Here is a 20,508-nt window from a genome sequence, read left to right on the forward strand (position 1 = left end):
TAAATAGGTCAAAGTACAAAAGGGTGTAAGGTGAAAAAAATCTGCCTGTCAACTTTAGTCTTCTTCCCTGAGGCAACTGCTGTGACCAGGCTCTTCTGTATCCTTCCAGCTCGCCTTTGAGTAGGGGCTCTGCAGGAGCTGCCATGAGGTGATGCTTTTACTTGTTAAATTTCCCCTGTGTGCACAGAGGACCAAGCCATGGGGGCAGTTTGTAGCAGGATGGAGGGAAGGAGGAGGAGCAGAAGCCGGAGGAGAGGGTGCCTGGCCAAGGAATCTGTGAGCTTCTCTCCCCGTCCTGCAGGCGCATCTTGGTGGTGGAAGCCAGAGCACAGTAAGCGCAGCCAGGACGTTGTGAGACAGCCTTTTTCTCCACGTGTGTGGCCATCTTTCTGTCTCTGTCTCTTTTTCTGTCTCTTTCTCTTTGTCTCTGCCTCCTCCTCATTGTCTCTCCTCCACCTCTGTTTTGTGTATATTTCTGTGTCTTTTCATCAGTCTTTTTTTCTCACAAGCTGCACAGCTCCTCACGGACTGCTGTCACTTCTTTTTGTAGTCCCGCTTCCTTCCTCTGCTTTTTGTGGCTTTTCTTCCGCTATTACAAGGGCTTGTATGTGATTTTTACTTGCTCCTGACCCAGCTGCTGTTTGCTAGGTTCAGTCTCTTGGCATCCAAACTCCATATTTTTGGCAGAGTTGATCAAATAGGCTCAGCTTGGGTCCAGCTGGGTTCTACCAGCCATGATAGAGTAGGGGGAGCAGTTCCCAAGAAGGGGGCTGGCAGTTACTTCAAAATATGCTGACTCTATTGCGCAGGAGTCTGGATTACTGGTGGCTGTAAACTAGGTAATCCTCATTAGTTGATCTAGGCTTAGCTCCCCACAATGAACTTGGATTAGCAGGGAAGGTCCTTGGAAAGACCTGCCTGGCAGGGTGCATTCTTGTGGTCTTCTCCCCTCCCTTTTGGCCATTATTTGACCCCTGCTGCCACACGTCTTTATGACTAACTAGTAAGCACCTGTGTCATTTGCCAGAGTACTGCGTGCAAGCTCTTTAAGTGCCCTGTGGAGGCTGTTCAGCCACTCATGTTTATAACCACACATTTGCCAATCGCTCTCCTTTCCATTTGCGTGGAGGAATGTCCAACTTTCTGAAAGTTGCCTTGCTTCAGGGGATTGGCAGTTAAATGAAATTCATCACCATTTTGATTCCAACCTCAGTTCATCAGTTCCTATATTTGCTTGGCAGTAAGCTTAAGAAAACTATATGCTTTTGTTTCCCACTAAGAATTTGTGATCTCCTTGAAAGTACCACCCAAATGCCTGAGGCAGAGAGAGGGAACTTGCTGTGACAGGTGTCCCTGTGGCCATCGCACGCAGTTCTAAGTTGTGCTGTGAATTGAGAACATGGTAGGTTCAGGGAGAGAGAGTTCAGGCAGGACCTGGCTGATGTATTTGGGCAAGGTTTTGCAGAGGAAGTGAGGACTGAGTTAGACCTTGAAAGTGGGACTTGCTGTTGGTTAAGGCAGGAGGAGGAGGGGAGGACATTTCCCTTGTGTGTATAGTATGTACAGCATCAGTACAGAGGGTCTGCTGCAGGAGAGTGCACAGTGAGGGCAGAAGTAGGCAGATAGGGCCAGGAGGGTGGGCCCCCAAATTTTGTAATAACATTTGAGGTTCCCATAAAAGTCATTTTTGGAGGCTAGGGGCATTACTTAGAGGTGTCACTGTTGAGCCCCTTGGATATTGTTCTCACATTCTCTGCATGGCTTAGAGCAGTCCCTGTATAGCAGGGTTAGGTGGTGGGAGCCCTAACACAGGACCAGACATCACTGAGGTGCGTGAGGAGCTGGAACATAAAGCCAGCAGTGCTGATGCTAGTCCACGTCTCCACAGGCCTGAGAATTAGGATGTTTGGATGGGAATGGGGGTGGGGGAGATCAGTGGGGGCCATGTGAGCTTGGGAATGGTAGCTGGCTTCTCTCAACCTCAGGTTTCCTCATCCAGAAAATGGGGATAGGAATATCTGTGTTGTGGTTGTGAGAATTAATTAAGAGGATGTATGTGAAATTGTCAGGCACATGACAGACTTTTTAAAGATAATTACATGCAAAACATTGCCTGTCTAATTCCTGGGTGACCCGCCACCTGCATTTAAATTGACCTTATTTGTTGTTGTTGGACCTCTCTTGTCCCCATTCTCTAATGCCCCAGAGGGTTTAAAACTTTAGGAGTCTCAGTGGGGAAGCGTGGGTAAAGTTCACCATTCATGGGCTTGGGAGGAATTTCCAAAAATGGTTCTGGCTGTCAGAATGTATGAATATGTGGTAGTACATGCCTTTATATCTTGTTCACAGTGGTATATGTTCTCCTCTCAGCTGGGGCAGATAGAAGATGTACCCTGTTAGCCTGTTCTCCTGGTTCTGACCAGTCCTTTGGCCCCTTTGCCTTAGGCAGACAGAATACAAATGATGTGCTTTGTAAAGAGAGGCTGGGTGTCGGTGCCCTCGTCTCACACCTGCCGCTGACTTTGTGGTTTTCTTCCTAGGTCTGCTGACATTTGTGAACTGTGCCTACGTCAAGTGGGGCACACGTGTGCAGGACACGTTCACTTACGCCAAGGTCCTGGCACTCATTGCCATCATTGTCATGGGCCTTGTTAAACTGTGCCAGGGTAAGGAGACTCCCAGGTAGGAAGGAGGGTGGGTGACTCTGGGAGTTCCCCTGGGTTCCTTGAGAAAAACATGGAACATGGGGACTCCATTAGCTTTACTGCTCAGCTCTTTCTGTGTACCTCCTGGACTGTGTCAATGAGAATGAGAAATCTGTTCTCAGGTTTCTTGGGCCTCCATCCCTTTGTGGAGGTGGGGAGTATTGCAAGATGTCAGCCAAGGGCCTAGGAGCTTTTGAAACTTGGGTTGTAATTGGGTCATAAAAGTGATCAAGATAGTGAACCCTGGTTCCTGTTTTTGGTGTGTGACCGCAGGCAGTGGGGAGGAGGGCTCAGCCCTTCTTGAGAGGGGTGAGAGGTGTATGTGGCGGGGAGATGGGGTCTGGAAATGAGTGGTTATTTTGCAGCCTTTACTTTTCACCTGGACTTGCTCTTATTTAGCATTCCCTCCCAGAGTCAGGTCTCAGCAAAAATATTAAAACATTGCAAAGATGGCACTGACTTTTGTGCATGTTGACTTTAGAGAGCTTTTCATTCCTAGACCACAGCAGGTTGGCAATGAGGGTTACAGGCCTTCCAAGATCCCCTGACCCTTTAGAGAAGCCTTGAGGTGTCCTTCGCCAAGGATGTCTCCATCATTAGACAGCCCAGTTCTCTAGGGCGTCTTTCTCTAAACTTGGCTGTGTTTACAGTCACCCGAAGAGCTGAGACTCCCATCTCAACCCATCCAACTCTGGTTGGTTTGGAGTTGAAAAAGGTGTGTTTTGGGGAATTCTCTGGTAGTTCAGTGGTTAGGACTCCGTGCTTTCACAGCTGAGGGCCCAGGTTCAATCCCTGGTCAGAAAACTAAGACCCTGTGTGGTGCAGGTAAAAAATCAAACAGAGAAAAAGGTATATTTTTAAGAAGTGCCCTGGGTGAATCTTAGGCAGCTGACCTAGAACCTTTGTGCCTGTGTGCAAGTTAGTATAGCCAGCCATCTGGATGTTCCTAGAGTCTCTGAAACATCTTGGGGCCAAATTGGGTAGTTGAGTAATTCTCCCCCCAAGATCTGTGCCCTAGGGAATAACTGCCGTGCATGATGACTGGCATGCCTGGGGCTCGGGAGTCTCTGTTTTCCTCCCTCTTTGTTGCACACCCAGCCCTTTTGGCCACATTGAGGGATGGGTCTAGGCCTTCTGAGGAGGTCACAGCAGGCTTCCTTAGAAGTCTGTGTCTTGTTGAAAGACAAGACTAGAGTGTCTAGAAGGTCTGTCTCTTGGACATTGGGGTGCTGTTCCCTTGGCTTGCAAGTGTGCGGTCTCTAAAGGCCTCAAGGAGGCTGACTTGTCTAGGGAGGCTCTCCAAAGGTGGAGGTGGCCCATACCTAACCCCAGACCCCATGAAAAATAAGATCTCAGTTCCTACAAAGCCTACCATTTCCTGTGAAATAACCACTGCGAATAGAGCAACAGAGTTCTTTCCGTGAGACTGAGAAACCCATTGAACCAAAATATGCAGTGGTCTGGGCCAAGAGAAGTAGTTCCACAGGAAGATCTAATTGTTAATGGAAAAATGATTCCTTTACGTGAAAGAGGGTTCTTTCTAAAAATAGGAGGAAGAGCTGTGGCTGACCGCATGGTCTTTTGCAGGAAATGGAAATTCCTTAGGGCTTTCAAAGAGGGGTTATCACTTCAGAAGGCAACCAGGAGTGCCTTTTTTTTTTTTTTTTTTTCCTGAGATTGTTGGGTTCTACTGAAGGGAAATGAAAGATTCAGGAGTGGGTGGGATGGTGAAGTGCAGGGAGCTGGAGGTGGTGGTTCTTTTGGTACTAAATTGTTTTTCTTTTTTTTTTCTTTTCCCTGCCTACTTGCTTTTCTTTCTTTTTTTGATGCTCCTCCTTTCTCCTTTTTTCCCCATCTACCCTTCCTCTTTCTCACTGCCCTGCGCCCCCTCCTTTTTCTCTTTACACTTCCATCTCTCCTGTCCTCCTCCTCCTCCTTCCTCTTACTCCTCTCTGCACCCCCACTTGCCTTTGCCCCTACAGGACACTCTGAGCACTTTCAGGATGCCTTTAAGGGTTCCTCCTGGGATGTGGGAGACCTCTCTCTTGCCCTCTACTCTGCCCTCTTCTCTTACTCAGGTTGGGACACCCTTAATTTTGTAACAGAAGAAATCAAAAACCCAGAAAGGTAAAGGCGAGATCCCACTCTCCTCAACTTGGCTGGAACTCCTGCTGATAGTGGGTACACTTGCCCCCTCCTGCCCCTCCTCCTTCATCTCTCATCACTTCTCCCTACTCTCCCCCTTTCCCAGCTCGGAGGAATGAGGGGCTAGGATGGGAGTAAGGAGGGAAACCCCTGGCTCCTCAGCCTCACATTAACATTGGAGGGTCCACAAGGTCCTTCTTGGAGGAGAGGTCCTTTGGTGGGCCACAGCCAACCCAGCTGGGGTTGACATTGAAGCCTGGGGAGCCAGAAGCTTACTCTGAGCAGCCAGGTCCCCAGCCTGTCCTCCAGTCCCTGAAGGACACTGCTATTCCTTCAGAGGGACCCAGTGGTCCCATTGGGACAAGGATCAAATATTCATCCTGAGTCATCTTCACAGAGAAGGGGCTTTCTTCCTCTCTTTCTTAGTAGGAAGAGTCCAGTGCATGGGACACATCCTGCCCTTAGGCCATGTGGGGAGGGGGAGTCAGCCTCAAAGATCCAGAGGCCAGGGAATTCCTGGGTAGCTCTGACCCTCAAGGAGAGGTTGGTTCCAGGTAGTCCTGTCTCATTTGTTCTGACAGAAATTTGCCTCTGGCCATTGGGATTTCTATGCCAATTGTGACACTCATCTACATCCTGACCAACGTGGCCTATTACACAGTGCTGAGTATTTCTGATGTCCTTGCCAGTGATGCTGTGGCTGTGGTGAGTCTCTTGGGATCCCATCTGCTTGTCATCTTCTGATACTGAATGGCTGAATCTTCTGTTTCTGCAGCCACTCCAGGTGGTGGGTCTGGGCCTGAGGGTGAGGTTTGCAGCAGTGATGGCATTTGTCCTGAGAGCTTCAGGAAGCTGTGGACACTCTGTCCTGTGCTGAGTGCCTTTCTGTGCTCTGTCCCCAGACATTTGCTGACCAGACATTTGGCATGTTTAGCTGGACCATTCCCATTGCTGTCGCCCTGTCCTGTTTTGGGGGCCTCAACGCGTCCATCTTCGCTTCATCAAGGTACTGTGTCTCTGCTTCGCCTATAACACACCACAGTATTTAGTTCTCTGAGGGTCTAGGTGAGTCCATCGGAGCCGCTTTCCCTTCTCTGTCTCTTGGACTTGCAGAGGGTATATGCGATCGTGTAGTGGTTAGTGCTCTGTGTTGTGTATGCGGGTGTGCACACGTGTACTTGCCTTTGTGCAAACATTTGTATGCTGGGAGCTCACATTTTCACCTGAGGTGAGGACAGATTGGTAAGAGGTCAAGGGAGGAAGGCAGTAGGTTAAGACAGTAGCCATCCTGTTGGGGACCAGACTCTTTGTTCCTGTGGATTGTGCTGCAGGCCTAGCACAGGATTCATTCTTTTTTTTTTTTCATTTATTAGGATTCATTCTTGTGATGAATAATTATTGAGCACTTGCTGTGTACCTGGACTGGTACAGGACGACTCTGCCCCTCACGTCATAGAAAACACTGAGGCCAAAAAAAAAAAAGAAAACACTGAGGCCAACACATAGGCTCCAGCTCTCTTTCCCACACAGAGACTTACCTGTTAGAGCACTGTTGTTTCAGAGAGAGTACTGATTCTGCCTTTCCAGGCTGATTCTGCTACCTGATCCCAGGATTCCCAGGTTCTGGTTCTGCCAGTTGCCCCCGAATACTTAGGTAGTAGGCACATTCTGAGCCATCTTGTGGCATTGGCAGGATGAAGGTAGGGGACTCAGCGTAAGAATGTGGACCTGCACATAGAGTGGACTGCAGCTGTGTCAAGATAATGCACAACTGTTTCCACCCGTGTTACCTTCTTCACTCTCTTTATTACCCATTCTGCTGTCTTAGGCTTTGTACTCGATGCCTTTGCCTCACTTGCACGTCCTCTCCCGCATTCTACCTGCTGTACTGCTTCTCTGCTTCAGTACAGATACTCGCCTTGTGAACCTCTGACACCCTTCCAGATGATACCAGCAGCTCCTGTGGCTCCACCTGGATGGCCCATAAGTATCTCAGACTTAACATGTGCTCTACCTGTTCAAGTCCTCCTTACTTGGCCTCTTTTTTGTCTTTTCAGTAGAGGGAGCGTGCCACACAGTTTGTAGGATCTTAGTTCCCCACCCAGAGATTGAACCTGGGCCCTCAGCAGGGAAAGCCCAAAGTCTTAACCACTGGACCACAGGGAATTCCCAGCCTCTTGGCCTCTTGATTTTTTCCCTGGTGTCCACCCTCATTTCCCAGCCTCAAATACACACGCAGGCACAGAAGACCACCAGATTTGTCCTCCGCCAGGTGTCCACCCTCATTCAGGCCCCGTCTCTTGTGGGCTGTTGCCCTAGATGACCTTCTTGTCTGGCCTCCCCCACATCCTGGCCTCTGCCTGCTTTGGTTGGCCTCAGTGATGCCACCAGAGTCTCTGTGTCAAGTCTGGTCAAGCCCTTACTTTAGAGCCACTGCTGGCTCTTGGTGTTAGTTCAGTGTCCACAGCGCGGCCTCATAAGCAAGTTCTTCCCTGCACACTCCTCACATACCTTATCCTGGAACTACGGGCATTCTAGTATCAACCTTCAAAGAGGCTACACCCTCTCATTGCCTCTAAACCTCTTTTGCCTGTGCCTGTGTTGTGTCCCCACCCAACACTTATCTTCTGGAAAACCCCAGCTCTTCTTCCCAGTGCAGATGTGGTCATCTCTTGGGGAGTGTTTTGCTCCCCAGCCCACCCCACGCCAGGTGCTGTGTGCACCATGATGCTGCTGACTACCTGGACGCTCTCACTTTGCTGCTCTGTTTCCAGTCAGCGGAGCTCTTTAAATGCAGAGAGGAAGCTTGAGTTGTCTCTTTAAGCCCCAGGCTCTCCCTGACCTTTTATGTATCAGGAGCTCAGGGAAGATGAACAGAGGTCAGACAATCAGAAGTCTGGCTGCCCTTCTTTAAAAAGCCGTTCTGTTAAGCAGGAAGTCTGTGGGGTGCCAGAGTAGGGTACCCCAGGGGAGTGGATTGGGGTTCCAGTGGTGATGGCAGGGTAAGGTATCAGTTGGGTGATGGTGAGTTGCATAGCAGAGGCATGGGAGTGTCAGTGGGTAAGAGTGGGTCATGGCTCATGGTGGGGATATCCATGGATAAAGGAGGTGAAGGTTGGCTTGGTCATGCAGAGAGAACATGGGAGGATCCTGAGAGACTGCCCACTGCTGGCTTCTGGGTCTGGCTGAGCCTAGCTTGAGTGAGGAGTGTGGCTGCATGGTTGAGTATAAGAATCCTCCTGACACATTTCTTGTCCTTCCAGGTTGTTTTTTGTGGGCTCCCGTGAGGGCCACCTCCCAGACCTCCTGTCCATGATCCACGTTGAGCGTTTCACACCTATCCCTGCTTTATTGTTTAACGTAAGCTGTGCTGGGGAGTGTGGGCACTGGACATACCTGTGTGGTACTCCTGCTGAGTCTATGAGAGGACTGGCTGGGGGGAGGTATACTAGCTTCCTGGGGTCCTTCCTGAGCCTCTCAGTGTTTCTTTTTCCCACAATTTTTAAAAATGTAAAAGTAAAACATAGAGAAGGCAAATGCTACAAAAGAATATAAAAGTGAATCAGTCAGATTTATCTATCTCTTCTGTCAGTGGCTTCTTTTTCCTCCTCCTGCTCTTTCTAGCTCCTCATTTTTATTTTTTAAATTATACTTAGAAATCCAGGCCAGTGTACACCAGCTACCCTAGGAGCCTCTGTTCATATCATAGGCATGATAGATTTCTATATAGTAGATGGCATTAAAGTGTTTTCTTTCAACAAAATTAGTGAATGATGAAGTATTCTGACAGATGGAAGGAGTCCTGAAAAAGAACTGTCATTTTATAATTTGCACTGAGGTATTATTAGATGCAAAGGGTAGCAAGATTTGAAATATAGTTCATTGTTTTTATCATTTAGTTTCTTTTTTTTAATGGTTTTATTACTTTTTTTTGTATTCATCTGGAGTTTATATTTGGTGAATGGAATGAGGAAGAGATTTACTTAATTTTTTTTCTCACATGGCTAGCCAACTATACCAATATCACTTAATGAATAGTCCATTTTTCTACATTTTTCAAACAAATTAAAAAAAAATTTTTTTTAGGATTTTTTTTTGCTGTGCCTTGTAGCATACGAGATCTTAGTTCCTGGACCAGGAAGCAAACCTGTGCCCCCTGCAGTGAAAGTGCAGCATCCTAACCTCTGGGCTGCTAGGGAAGTCCCCGCATTGTTCACATTTTTTTTTTTTTTGTTCACATTTTTATCATATAAAAATAGATGATTTTTTAGTGTGCTGCTTATGTGCCATGCACAGCGATTTGCCCCTTAAATGTATAATCATCTCAATTCTTCCTTCCATCAGCACCAAACTTCCTTATTTAGCTTTATACTGAATATTTGAGAACTAAAGTGGGGCTAAGGGTCCTTCTTCAGTTCCCCTCTCCCCCTGAAATTTTCATGGCAGTTCTCACCTATTTGTTTATTTGTCTTGATAAACTGTGGTATCATTTTATCAAAATAAAAAAAATATCCTCAATATATTGATTGGGATAGCACTAAGTTTATAAATTTAGGGCAATCTGACATCATAGCTTTTAAATTAATCACCTTGCACCCTACTTTTCTCCTCTCAGTATTGGGTCTCCGTTCTCTAGAACGGGCTCTTTTTGTTTTCAATCTTTTTTGTTGATAATCTGGTGAAAAGACGGGTAGAGGGAACTCCATATCCTTGAAGTTAAATCTAACCTTCTCCTCAGACTCTATAGTCCCTTACTCCTGTCTTCCAGAACTCTTTTGTTCCAGAGGGCAAATCCTGTTATACTTCTTTTTCCCAGGGGTATGGGTCTGTTTTGCTAACCTGCATTTTTAAGGCTCCAGGGTAGTGAGATGGTTCTGGAGACACTTCCTCCTCTTTCAGCCAGGTAGTTGGGACCCATGTATGACAGTCTCAGAGGGCACTGGGTGATTCACGTTGAGGCTCGTGCATCACAGTGAGGAGGGCCTCACTGTCTGCCATCAGAAGGGGAAAGGAGTCTAGTTTGTTACTGAAGTGCATGTGAAAATAAGGGAGGCATTGAATGCAGGAAGAGCCCCCAACAGAGGAAGGCGGGAAGGCCAGTCTGGAGAATGGACTTATCTGATGCCAAGGGGGTCACTGAAAAGAGCTGGAGGTCATTGGTGAAGCTGAGTCAGTTCTCAGCCGATCTGGTGCTGACTGTTGAGTGATGGAGTCTCTGGGTGGCTGGGTGGTAACAGTGCCCACTCCTCTTCCCCCTACTCTTTCCCCTCCAGTGCACCATGACACTTATCTACCTCACTGTGGAGGATGTTTTCCTGCTCATCAACTACTTCAGCTTCAGCTACTGGTTCTTTGTGGGCCTCTCTGTCGCTGGACAGCTCTACCTTCGCTGGAAGGAGCCTGATCGGCCACGACCTCTCAAGGTCAGTGACTCTGGGCAGACCAGGAGGGGTGGGCCATCTCTCCAAGGTCTTCCCCCATCCCATTCCCCATTTTCCCATTCCCTCATCACACTTTACCTAACATCTCACCTCTCTTCATTTCAGCTGAGCCTGTTTTTTCCCATCGTGTTCTGCATATGCTCCTTGTTTCTGGTGATTGTGCCCCTCTTCAGTGACACCATCAATTCCCTCATTGGCATTGGAATCACCCTCTCTGGGGTCCCCATCTACTTCCTGGGTGTTTATCTGCCAGAGTCTCGGAGGCCACTCTTTATTCGGAATGTTCTTGGTGAGCTTCTCTTTGCCTATTATACACTGGCTGTGTGTGTGTGTGTGTGTGTGTGTGTATACAAAGATGTGTGCTGTGTGTGTGTGTGTGTGTGTGTGTATACAAAGATGTGTGCACAGGTGGGTGTGATGGCTAATGGCTTCCCCTTACTAGTGATATGCTGGAGACCTGGCTGCCCCTTTTGATCTTGACATGATCACTTTAATTCTAACTTTAGAGTCCTATTTTGGGGTTAAACACCCCCTCCCTGAAAGTGCAGTCCACGTAGCAAGACAAGGAGTCATGCATCAGACCCTCTGGTTGGGTATGGAGTAGAGAACAGTGAGGTTTGCTGGGGGTGAGCCTGGCACAGGGTGCCCAGGGGACAGGTGGGAGGAACCATGTACTTCAGTCAGCCTTGTGTTGTTTAGATTGGGGCTGTCATTCTGTTACTGAATAACAGTTTGCTAAATTCTCTTCTCTGTTTTCATTTAGCTGCTATCACCAAAGTCACCCAGAAGCTTTGCTTTTGCGTCCTGACTGAGCTAGATGTAGCTGAAGAGAGACAGGTCGAGAGGAAAACTGAGTAGAGGCCAGAGGTGATAGCCCCAAGGCCTGCAGGGCTGCTACCTGTGGCCGCAGCCACCAAAGTCCAGATTACAAGACTGTGTGGACCCAACCCTCTTGTGCTAAAGAAGGGCTGTTGGCCCACATTATGTAAGGCGGCTCAGGGCTGATGGCCTGCTCAGGTGTTCACTCTCATCGGTAAGCTATTGTAGGAATCTCAGGGTCTGGGGCCAGCCTGAAGGTGGGGACTTCAGAGGGTGGTGGTTGGAGAGGACTTGGGCAGTAGGGGAATGGTGGTTCAGTTTTGTTCTGGCGAGTAGGTGTGGCCCTTCCAAACACTTACTTGGTGAGTTGCACTGGGGGAAGAGGGAGTGCTAGGTTAACAGCTGGGGCTGTTGGTTTCTGAATTTGATGTTTGAACCAGGAGTTTCTCTGAAGGGGCTGCTCTATGGGAAGTTTTCCTCTGACCAGGTCCAAGCACCTGACTTTAGAGGTCTGAAATGCTACCATTTCTTCCTCTGGCTCAGAATCCTTCCTTGGGGAGAGGGTTGTCTTCCATTATTTATTGATATTATTTAATCCAGAACACCAGTTCCAGCAAAGCATTGGTCTTCGTTAATTTACAGGTTGTAATAGGCTGATTGTATTTAAAAATTGAAAGTACCCCAAAATGAGTCCCTCTGACCTTAGAGGTATCTATGTGGTGGTTGGTCAGACTCTGACCACAGATTTTTTTGCTTAGTTTTAGCACAGTCTTCTGTTGAGTCTTACCTGCAGAGGTGAACTGTAAAGATTTTTTTTACTCATGTACTGGTTACACTTCAGTATGTACATAGGTCACATGTTACCAGTCACCTGGCTCAAGTCCAGCAAGGACAGATGAACAGATGCCAGAGTCAGAAGCCTGGTAAAACTGCTACTTTGAAGGCTAATCCTTTATTTTACTTGAGACCTTACTTCTTTGCTCTAGTTGGCAAAATGCAAATCCCCAGTTTCTGGTATGAAGTCTAAGAAGGCACAAACTGTCCTAGGATTCAGGTGAATCGCTTGAATTCTTTCAGCCGTCAATGGCTTAGAGGCCATTTCCGGGACCCAAGCTGACAAGTAAATTGTTCCTCTCTGTAAGGGCTGCTCTGAGGGGCTGCTGTGCAGACCCATGCAAGCCCACTGTGGTGCTAGAAGTGGTCATTTTCCTGGAAACCTCACATCAGGCTGTATCCTCCTCCTCGTCCCCGACACCAGACTGTTTACACTCTGAGCCACCGTGGTGTGGGTCATCGGGACAGTGCACTCCTCTTCTGCCTGCCTCCCCTTGCCTGAGGTTTGGGGGGCTGCAGTCTCAGGAAGAGCTTGGTACTTGTGGGAACTTGTTTTCTCCCTGTGGACATCAGTGACGACTCTGGAATAAAGCTGCTTCCACCTCCACCTGGCTCTTCAGCAGGCTCACGATAAGAAGCAATTAATTCTGGTGCTCAGGCTGCGCTTTAGCACCCAGGTGTGGCCAGAGTGGTACATCTGACCTAATGGATGTTCCTTCATGGGCCGCCAGGCTGCACTGGATTGGACAGCCGTTCAGTGTTGCTTCCAGAAACTCATCCTGGACCCAGAAGAACCTGCTGGCTTGGTATGCCCCCATGGGGTTCTTGTCCTTAGGTTTTGAAATCAAGCAATGATAAAGACAGGAACTATGAGGCAATCTACCTTTCTGAGCATTCTTCACCATACTGGCCCTAGCTACAGACAAGGGAGTGACCTTGGTCATAGTTGTTCAATTAAGGCAATTTAGGGGAGCATGCCCACAGCTGCCTTTGATTCAGGGTATGCCTCTGTGAGAACACAGGAGTACATTCCTCCTGTCATGGGTTGTGGACTTGCCTGACAACAGGGAGTCTTTTGCAAAGGCTGACTTGCCTGGACTATGTAAACATGACTCCTGTCTGACCCAAGCTGGCACCTATCCCAGGGATCCTCTGGAGCTAATCCTTCAAGTCAAGTATGCTTGTCTTGAAGGATCCCCCACCCATGCTTTAATTTTCTTCACTGAAGTAAATGACCAGCTTATCTCAGGAACTTGTCTCCCAGTGGCTGCTAGGGAAGCAAGGGCCTCACGCTCTAGGCTCCCTCATACTTGCTTAGTGAGCCAGGTCACCCCCTCATTACTGGATGGTGACCATGTTCTTCCCCTCTGTGTTGGATACAGACTTCTCCCGGGAACCTTTCTGAGGGAGGGAAGCCAGAGACTCCCTACAGCACTACAGCTTTGTAGTATAATTAATTTCTTATTTGTTGTTTATCTCCTTCAGTCCTTCTCGTGGTGTGCTAATCCCTTCTGCAGTGGGTACAGTTTGTGAAGCTGTCAGCCCTTTAATACTGGCAAACTTTAATGAGTACATAAGAGCAGTGAGCACGTTATAATAGCAGAGTGGTTTTCAATCCTTTGCTTCTATGCCTGCAGAAGACTGAGATGACTGGTATTAAACTTGGAAGTTGTTGCCTGTTACTTGCAGCACTGAACTGCACCTTAGTGGATACATAGGATAGGAAACCAAGTCTGTCTGTTGGTTTTATAACTGCAAGAGTAGGACAGAAGTGAGTCACTTTAGGAGGTTTAACAACTTCATGTAGATAAGAATATAGGCAAAGTTGTACAAAAAATATAAAGTGAAATGGATGGAGGTAGGATAGAAAAGTAGAAATGCTTATGAAATCTTAGAATGGGCAGGAAGACATTTTCTTGTTTATCTTCCCATGTGAGAGTAAGTCTGTGCCCCAGGACAAGAGGGCACACCTTGAATCAAAGGTTCTGTGTATTGTTTCCCTAGACCTGTGCAACATGGTAGCTACTAGCCATAAAGACCTAGTGAAAGTATTCACTACAATATTGTAAAGTAATTAGCCTCCAACTAATATAAATAAATGGGAAAAAAAAAAGTATTCAGTTTCTCCACTGCAATAATCACATTTCACATGCTCAATAGCCATATGTGGCTAATGGCTACTCCTGCACAGTGCAGAGAGAGAACATATTCGTCATTACAGAATAAATGCCATCTTAGTCAGAGTTAAGGCATTTGTGGTTTGGAAAGGAGTAGGGACAGAGTTTGCTTACAAGAGATACCAGTTTTGGTAACAATATTGGTCCTGTTGATGGCAGTTTGTTTTTGTTGACTGCTGTGACTAGTTAAAACATTTCTCAGTGGAAAGCCAAGTTTAGGATGTGCTTTGCTTTTCCTCACTTGCTTTAAGTCCTCAGTGTTTGAAACTTCTCACTCCCTTTTGGCAGGTGTTGGGGGAGCCAGGGAATATGGTGGGAAAACATGTAAGACAGATTTTACTTGCTCCCAATGTTCAAAGTTTTTATTAAATACATTTATACATACCCTGTTCCTTGGCACCACTGCCGGAGGAAGCAAGCAATCTTTACAAATGTTATCAGAGTCCAGTCTGTGCCACTACAAGGGACTCACTGCAGCCTTTCTAGAATCCCTCTATCAAAAGAAACTGGCTTTTACTAGAGGCAGGTAACCTGGAAAAGCCCAGTCTTAGTGCTGATAAAATGAGACTCTCTTCCACTTAACTGGTTTCAGCGTAGGAAGAGAATGGGAATGCTGGGAAAACGCCTGGGCCAGGAAGCTTCGCTTTTATAGCATTTCCCCCCTGTGGACTGTAGAGTTGATTTTGATCAAGATAAATGGGCCCTACAGAGAGTAGAAAAGACATTCCCTTAGTGCATGTTTTTCCTGTGGTGGAATGGTGCTGGTGGATATGCTTTTTCTTTCCCCATGTTAGGCTAGGAGGATGCTAACTACTGTGGCAGACCCTGCAGTCACAGATCCCCCAGGGGCTTGTAGTAGAACCTCACGGTTATCACAGATCATCAGTCTGAATCGAGGTCATGGGGGCTGTCATAGTCAAACTCCTTCTGTACATCCAAAGGGTATTTGCTCCACATTGGTGGTCTGCTGTTGTCTCTTTCTTCTTCACTGACGCTGCTGTAATTGTCAGAGCCTAGAGTAAGATAACAGGAATGGGCTCTAATTGTATGGTTTTCTAAATGACCACAAAAGTCCCTTCCTTTCTCAAAAAAGTTTTGTATTATAAAATACTTGCTAGAATATAGAACAATTTAAAAAAAAAGCAATAAAATTCTTACCATGTAAACCAAGCCCTTTAACACTGGAGTGTTTCATCATTTCTCCCCTAAGTATGGGACTTTTTTAAAATTATAACACTTGTAGTCATATTGCAAATCTAATTTTGTTCCTTGCCACTTCCCCAGTAGAATATTCCATAGTTGAATCGTTCCTCCGTTACCAAACACTAAGCAATTCAAGGAACTGTAGTGCCAGAGCATCCTTCCTTTCTCTTCCCCGAGGTACCAAGTCTGTGTTGTTATACTTATAAATGCAACAATTTACAAGTACCTAAGAAAACCCTGGGACCACTCCTACTGATGACCCTCTCCAGCACTTTATTCAGAGTAGAAGGGAAAAGGACTGTTGGGAGGCAATGACAGAACTAAGGATTTGAACCCAGGCCTGACTGACATTATACCTCTAGCAGCCCCCATGGAAATACCGGTCCTTGCATCTCCTACAGCTCGTGGTTGAACTAGTGGAGCTCAAATGGCAGACAAGGAAAACCAGCTAAGATATACTTGTCAATCTTGCTCACACCTCAGTCCCAGATCCGATCAATCCCTCCCCAACCAGGGCTGCTATTACCTACCTCTGGAATCTTCATCTTCATCACTGTTCTCCTCCTCTGGGTACTCATTGCGCCAATTATTCTCACTGTTTTCATCATCATCATCATCATAAATGTCCTCTGGTTGTTGGTCATCATTCACCTGCACATCTCAACACAAACATGAGTGTAAGTTAAAACCTCTAAAGGTATGCTCTGAGGGAAGCTATTAGCAGACCAACTTGGAGAGACATCATTTAAGGGTGATGTGTGAAAAAGAGAAAATGCAGCAGTCTGCTAGTGGCTATAGTAACCTCAGACATTTATCATAAACTTTTCCTTTTAAGCAAGGGTAAGAACAATGATCAGGAATAGAACCTAGGGAGGCAAAGCATGTGACTGGGTAATAAGCTTAGGCTGCCTCATGGGGCCCCTTACCAACTCCCACTCGTGGCTGTAGGGCTGCACAGAGAGGATGTTCTCAATCCATCCTGGAGTCGCCCTTTCCAAATAGTAAATGTCATACACAAAGTCATCCTTTTGTTCCTTCTGATGCCCAGAACTTGGTCCATATTGAGATACATTCAACCCCTCACGTATCAACTTGACACAGTTGCAGAGGATCACATCTGGGTCAGATTTCTGTAAAGAGAACAGCAGATGATACATGCATAACCTAAAACATGGATGTCCCAAGAGGAGGAACCTAAGAACTTGGTGAAGGAAGCCTTCCTGCAGTTCTATGTGGAATTCAAGATTCCTATGCCCATGGCCAACTAGTCTCTCTTCACTTATCTATGAAATAAAAAAACAAACAGTCTCTATAAAATTAACACTTAGTAGTACTTTTAAGGGAGAAGCTTACAAGATAGTTTCCTACTCTTCTGTGGGTTGACACAAGAGAGCCCACAGGAACACTAGAGGAAGGGGAGAGCCAGCACAAGTGGTTCATCTCACCCCAGGCTCTACTTCTGCAGATCTTCTCTGAATTCCTTTGGTATGACGTTCTCCTCTTGGAGATCCACAGGCCCACTGCAGCACCCCTACGGTTAACCCTCAAATGGGTCTGTATTTTGTGTGGCCACCTCTAGGGGCCTAAGGGCGTCTCTTGGACTAGTACCTGGTGACTAGTACCATCCATCACCCACCACTAGCTTGCTCACACTGACATCCTGCTTCTGCTCACAAACTAGGAGGGGACTCAATTCTTTTTCTGATAGTTTGAGATGTACTGCCCCAGAACAGAACTTGCCCAGGTAAGATGTGCTCCAGTGGCAAGAGGCTGTGTTATCCAGGGTAGCATGGGTCAATTTGGAAACAAGAGGGACATGCTGCAAGTCACTCTTAACAGGTTCATCATTGAAAGTTGTACAGCTCAAACCAGACACCATATGGGGGGAAGAGGGTGTGTCCCATGATCAAGGCAGATAGAGGGAGAGCAATGTTCTCATCATTTACAAGCTAAACAGAATTCTTCCTTGTGCCAAAATTAATAAGAACTAGACATGTCAGGTTTTGAAGATTCCTGACCAACCTCAAGGCTGTTTACAAGTGCTGACTCTAACTCACAAGTCCACAGACCTCAGTTCAACAAATTATGCACCCATTAAGTATTTTTTAAAAATTTACAGATGTTAGCAGAACAAAAATGCTAGACATAGAAAATGAAACAGTTTTATTCCAGTTATCTTTGGGATGGGGGTAAAATGAATGCATTTTCTCCCACTTTATTTTTTGGGGCTACACCCGATCAGGGATTGAACCCACACCCCTTGTAGTAGAAGCAAGGAATCTTAACACTGTACTGCCAAGGAAGTTACCTGCCCCCTCCCCTTATTTTTATTTTGCTTTATTCATAAAAGAAAAAAAAATTTAAATCTAGTCTGTTTACCTAATTTTTAATTATGCTACATGCTGTTGTTAAACATAGGTATTTTTCCATCTTGCCAGTTTTCATGGTTACCAATTTAATGGTCTAACCAGTTGTATATGTCAGTTTCTATACATAACTGTTAAGTCTCCATACACAGCGCTGTGATGAACATGTCATTTCTTGCATATGAAAAATGGAGGTAATAGTATAAGAGTACCTACCTTATATGGTTTTTGTGAGGATAAAATGAGTTAAAGTAAAAAAAAAAAAAAAAATGGACCTAGCACAGTACTGGACACATAATAACTTAGTATACCAACAGTAGCTTTTGTTAATACATAGCTATTTGCTTCTGTGGAATTATTTCCCTAGGATAAATCCTGGGGGTGAGATTGCTATCACTAATTTTAAAGTTTCTTTAGATTTTTGGATGGCTTTAGAGTGCAAACAATAAAAATAGTTTGAAAAATAGGCTCCAATGTCTTTTTATGATGCCTGATATTACTGTAAAGCCCAAAGGCTTGCATCAGTTTTAAGCACTACAATCATGTACAATTTTAATCACAGCCTCGCCAACAGTGCTATCAGCAACCCTTTTCCCAGTCATCCAGTAAGCATAAAACCTCAAGTGTGCTTTATGTTTTTTAATAATTAATCTACAAACATTTTTGATGTGTTTACAGTTTGCAATGCATTGTCGGGAAAACCTGCATTGTCGGGAAAACCTGTGTTTAGATCCTTCCTAACTTATCTACTAATTTTTCTTAGATTATTTAATGAGTTATTTAACTGACTTGATTCCACTGAACATGGGTTCACTTTTAAAATGTGTAACTTATGACACAGTCTCGAATTAGTTTTGGTAAAACAGATGGCTATCATGTCCAGGTATACTAGTAATATTAATTAAAATATTTTTTGCTTGATATAGTTTGAATATAAATTTCATTTTTGGGGGCTTCCCTGGTTGCTCAGTGGTAAAGAACCTGCCTGCCAATGCAGGAGACATGGGTTCAATCCCTGTTCCATGAAGATCACACATGCCTTGGAGTAACTAAGCCTGTGAGCCCCAACTTCTGAGCCCACATGCTGCAACTACTGAAGCCCATGTGCCCTAGAGCCTGTGCTCTGCAACAAGACAAGCCACCAGAATGAGAAGATCGTGCACTGCAACTAGGGGGTGGCCCCCACTCACTGCAACTAGACAAAAGCCCAGGCAGCAACACAGACCCAACATAGCCAAAAAATAGTGGTGTTTTTTCATTTTTTAAACTTCAAAAACCATTAAAAGGAATGATATTTGAAAAATGTTTATCAAAAGAGGGCATACCTTAGATTGGGAATTTTCTATTTCTCTGGTCTTATTGCATGTAGTTGACTGTTTTCTGGAAGTGAGGTACTAGTTTAGAAAATGTAATTAGTAGAAAGTAACACTGAATTAAATGTGAGGAAGACGGATTCTAATCCTAAATCTGCCTCAAACTTGGTATGCTACCCAGGCCTGGTCCATTTATCTCCCTTTGATGAGTTTTCCCATTGGCTTTATTTTTACATTGGTCAAAATCTCCAGGGATTCCCCATCTCAAGGTGAAAGGCAAGCTGTCCTTTCAAGTACTGACTTGAAAGGATCTAGCAGATACTCTCTTCCAAAATTCCTTACTATCTTCCCCCAACTCACTGGGCTCCAGGCACACTGACCTTGCAAACACCAGACAAATTTGGCTTCTGGGTCTCTGCACTTACTCCTCAGTATGGAATCCCTTTCCCCAAGACATCTGCAGTGCCCAGCCATTCACCTCCTTCAAGTCTTCACTCAAAAGTCATCTCAGTGAAAATGACACTGAAATGGGAGACCACGCTTTTCCTCTTTTCTTTGCCCCTTTTATGGCCCATATCACCATGGGATACTGAATTTATATGTTTGATGTTTCTCTTCTCCACCTGAATGCTGGGTCCTCATTGCTGTACCCACAGAACCTAAGAACCATACCTGGCACAGAGTGGGCGCTGAGTAAATACTTGTTGAGTGGATAACCTAACCTGAAAATTGTGGCTATCAAGCTGGATGGATCATCCATCTCTGAAGTGAGGCCACGTGTACCCTCTTTAACTGTGTGCTGACTTTGCGCACTATCTGTCCAGAGAGTCCCAGAGCTCGACTCCGGGGCTGTACTCACTTTGCAGGAGATAGCGGCGGCGGCGACCTCTGCATCTTCTTCTTCGTGGACCAGATCTAATAGCTGAAAGCTTGCGTCGTCAGCGGCTTCTGGGGTTCCTGACGCGTCCTCGGACTCCAAGCTGTCCGAGGGAATCCCCGAGGATCGGCGGCTAGAGACTACTCTGTAGCGGCCTTCCTGTCGGATCTCCCGAGCAGAGGCACGGAGATGATGGCGGATACGCTGCTGGCTGCCCTGGGACGGGCGCAGGGCGGCCCGCAGGAGCGGCTGGACTGGCTCCGCCTAGGGTTGCGGGAAAAGCAGAGGTGTGGGGCGGCATAAACAGGGTATGGTGAAAGGGTCACGGATAAGGATGCACCCCAGCTGTACCCTAAGATCCCTTTCACACCGGCCCCTTCCCGGCCCAATACCTGGGAGCGCACGGTGGCCACCAACTGGAAGACATTATTTTCTGCTGCTCTCTCCAGACCCTCTGGAGAAGTCTTTGGCGTTTCCAATTCATCTGCGCTGGAGCGGAGGCGTTTACAAGCGAGGACCAAAGCCTCGGCGGGCTCTGCGCCGAGCTTCCGCTTCACCCGGAGCACAGCTGTACGTCCAGCCTCCATAGCGGCTGCCGTGGAGCACTGTGGGAATGTGTTGTGTTGGG

General features: G+C 46.4%; 2 protein-coding genes and 1 non-coding gene across 6 annotated transcripts in view; 2 read left to right on the plus strand and 1 right to left on the minus strand.

Annotated features, from left to right (window-relative positions):
* SLC7A6 (solute carrier family 7 member 6) overlaps positions 1-14,896 on the plus strand; it is a 32,170-nt gene extending 17,274 nt beyond the window's left edge. For all 4 annotated transcript variants that reach the window (XM_043898882.1, XM_043898884.1, XM_043898885.1 and 1 more), the window contains exons 5-12: positions 2,541-2,666; positions 4,688-4,832; positions 5,432-5,555; positions 5,753-5,856; positions 8,114-8,210; positions 10,124-10,273; positions 10,397-10,580; positions 11,055-14,896. In XM_043898882.1, the coding sequence (XP_043754817.1) occupies positions 2,541-2,666; positions 4,688-4,832; positions 5,432-5,555; positions 5,753-5,856; positions 8,114-8,210; positions 10,124-10,273; positions 10,397-10,580; positions 11,055-11,149 (1,025 nt within the window). In that variant the 3' untranslated portion in view covers positions 11,150-14,896. The remainder of the gene's footprint in view (positions 1-2,540; positions 2,667-4,687; positions 4,833-5,431; positions 5,556-5,752; positions 5,857-8,113; positions 8,211-10,123; positions 10,274-10,396; positions 10,581-11,054) is intronic.
* TRNAE-UUC lies at positions 3,437-3,509 on the plus strand. Its single transcript has one exon. It is a non-coding gene; the product is annotated as a tRNA-Glu (tRNA).
* Positions 14,466-20,497, minus strand: SLC7A6OS (solute carrier family 7 member 6 opposite strand). The gene is made up of 5 exons (XM_043898889.1): positions 20,273-20,497; positions 19,863-20,144; positions 16,251-16,454; positions 15,855-15,975; positions 14,466-15,134 (listed from the first exon to the last, which is right to left on the minus strand). Exons 1-5 carry the CDS (start codon positions 20,465-20,467, stop codon positions 15,004-15,006), a joined length of 933 nt encoding a protein of 310 aa, XP_043754824.1. The 5' UTR covers positions 20,468-20,497; the 3' UTR covers positions 14,466-15,003.
* Between the last annotated feature and the right edge of the window lie 11 nt (positions 20,498-20,508).

This window comes from Cervus elaphus, chromosome 4 (assembly GCF_910594005.1).
Source record: "Cervus elaphus chromosome 4, mCerEla1.1, whole genome shotgun sequence".
Lineage (NCBI taxonomy): Eukaryota > Metazoa > Chordata > Mammalia > Artiodactyla > Cervidae > Cervus > Cervus elaphus.

Coding starts and splice junctions, on each gene's coding strand:
- SLC7A6OS (XM_043898889.1), bottom strand. CDS start 20,467: ATGGAGGCTGGACGTACAGCTGTGCTCCGGGTGAAGCGGAAGCTCGGC. Junction 16,455..19,862: donor CCGCCGCTATCTCCTGCAAA/GTGAGTACAGCC, acceptor TTCTCTTTACAG/AAATCTGACCCAGATGTGAT. Junction 15,976..16,250: donor ACAGCCACGAGTGGGAGTTG/GTAAGGGGCCCC, acceptor TGAGATGTGCAG/GTGAATGATGACCAACAACC.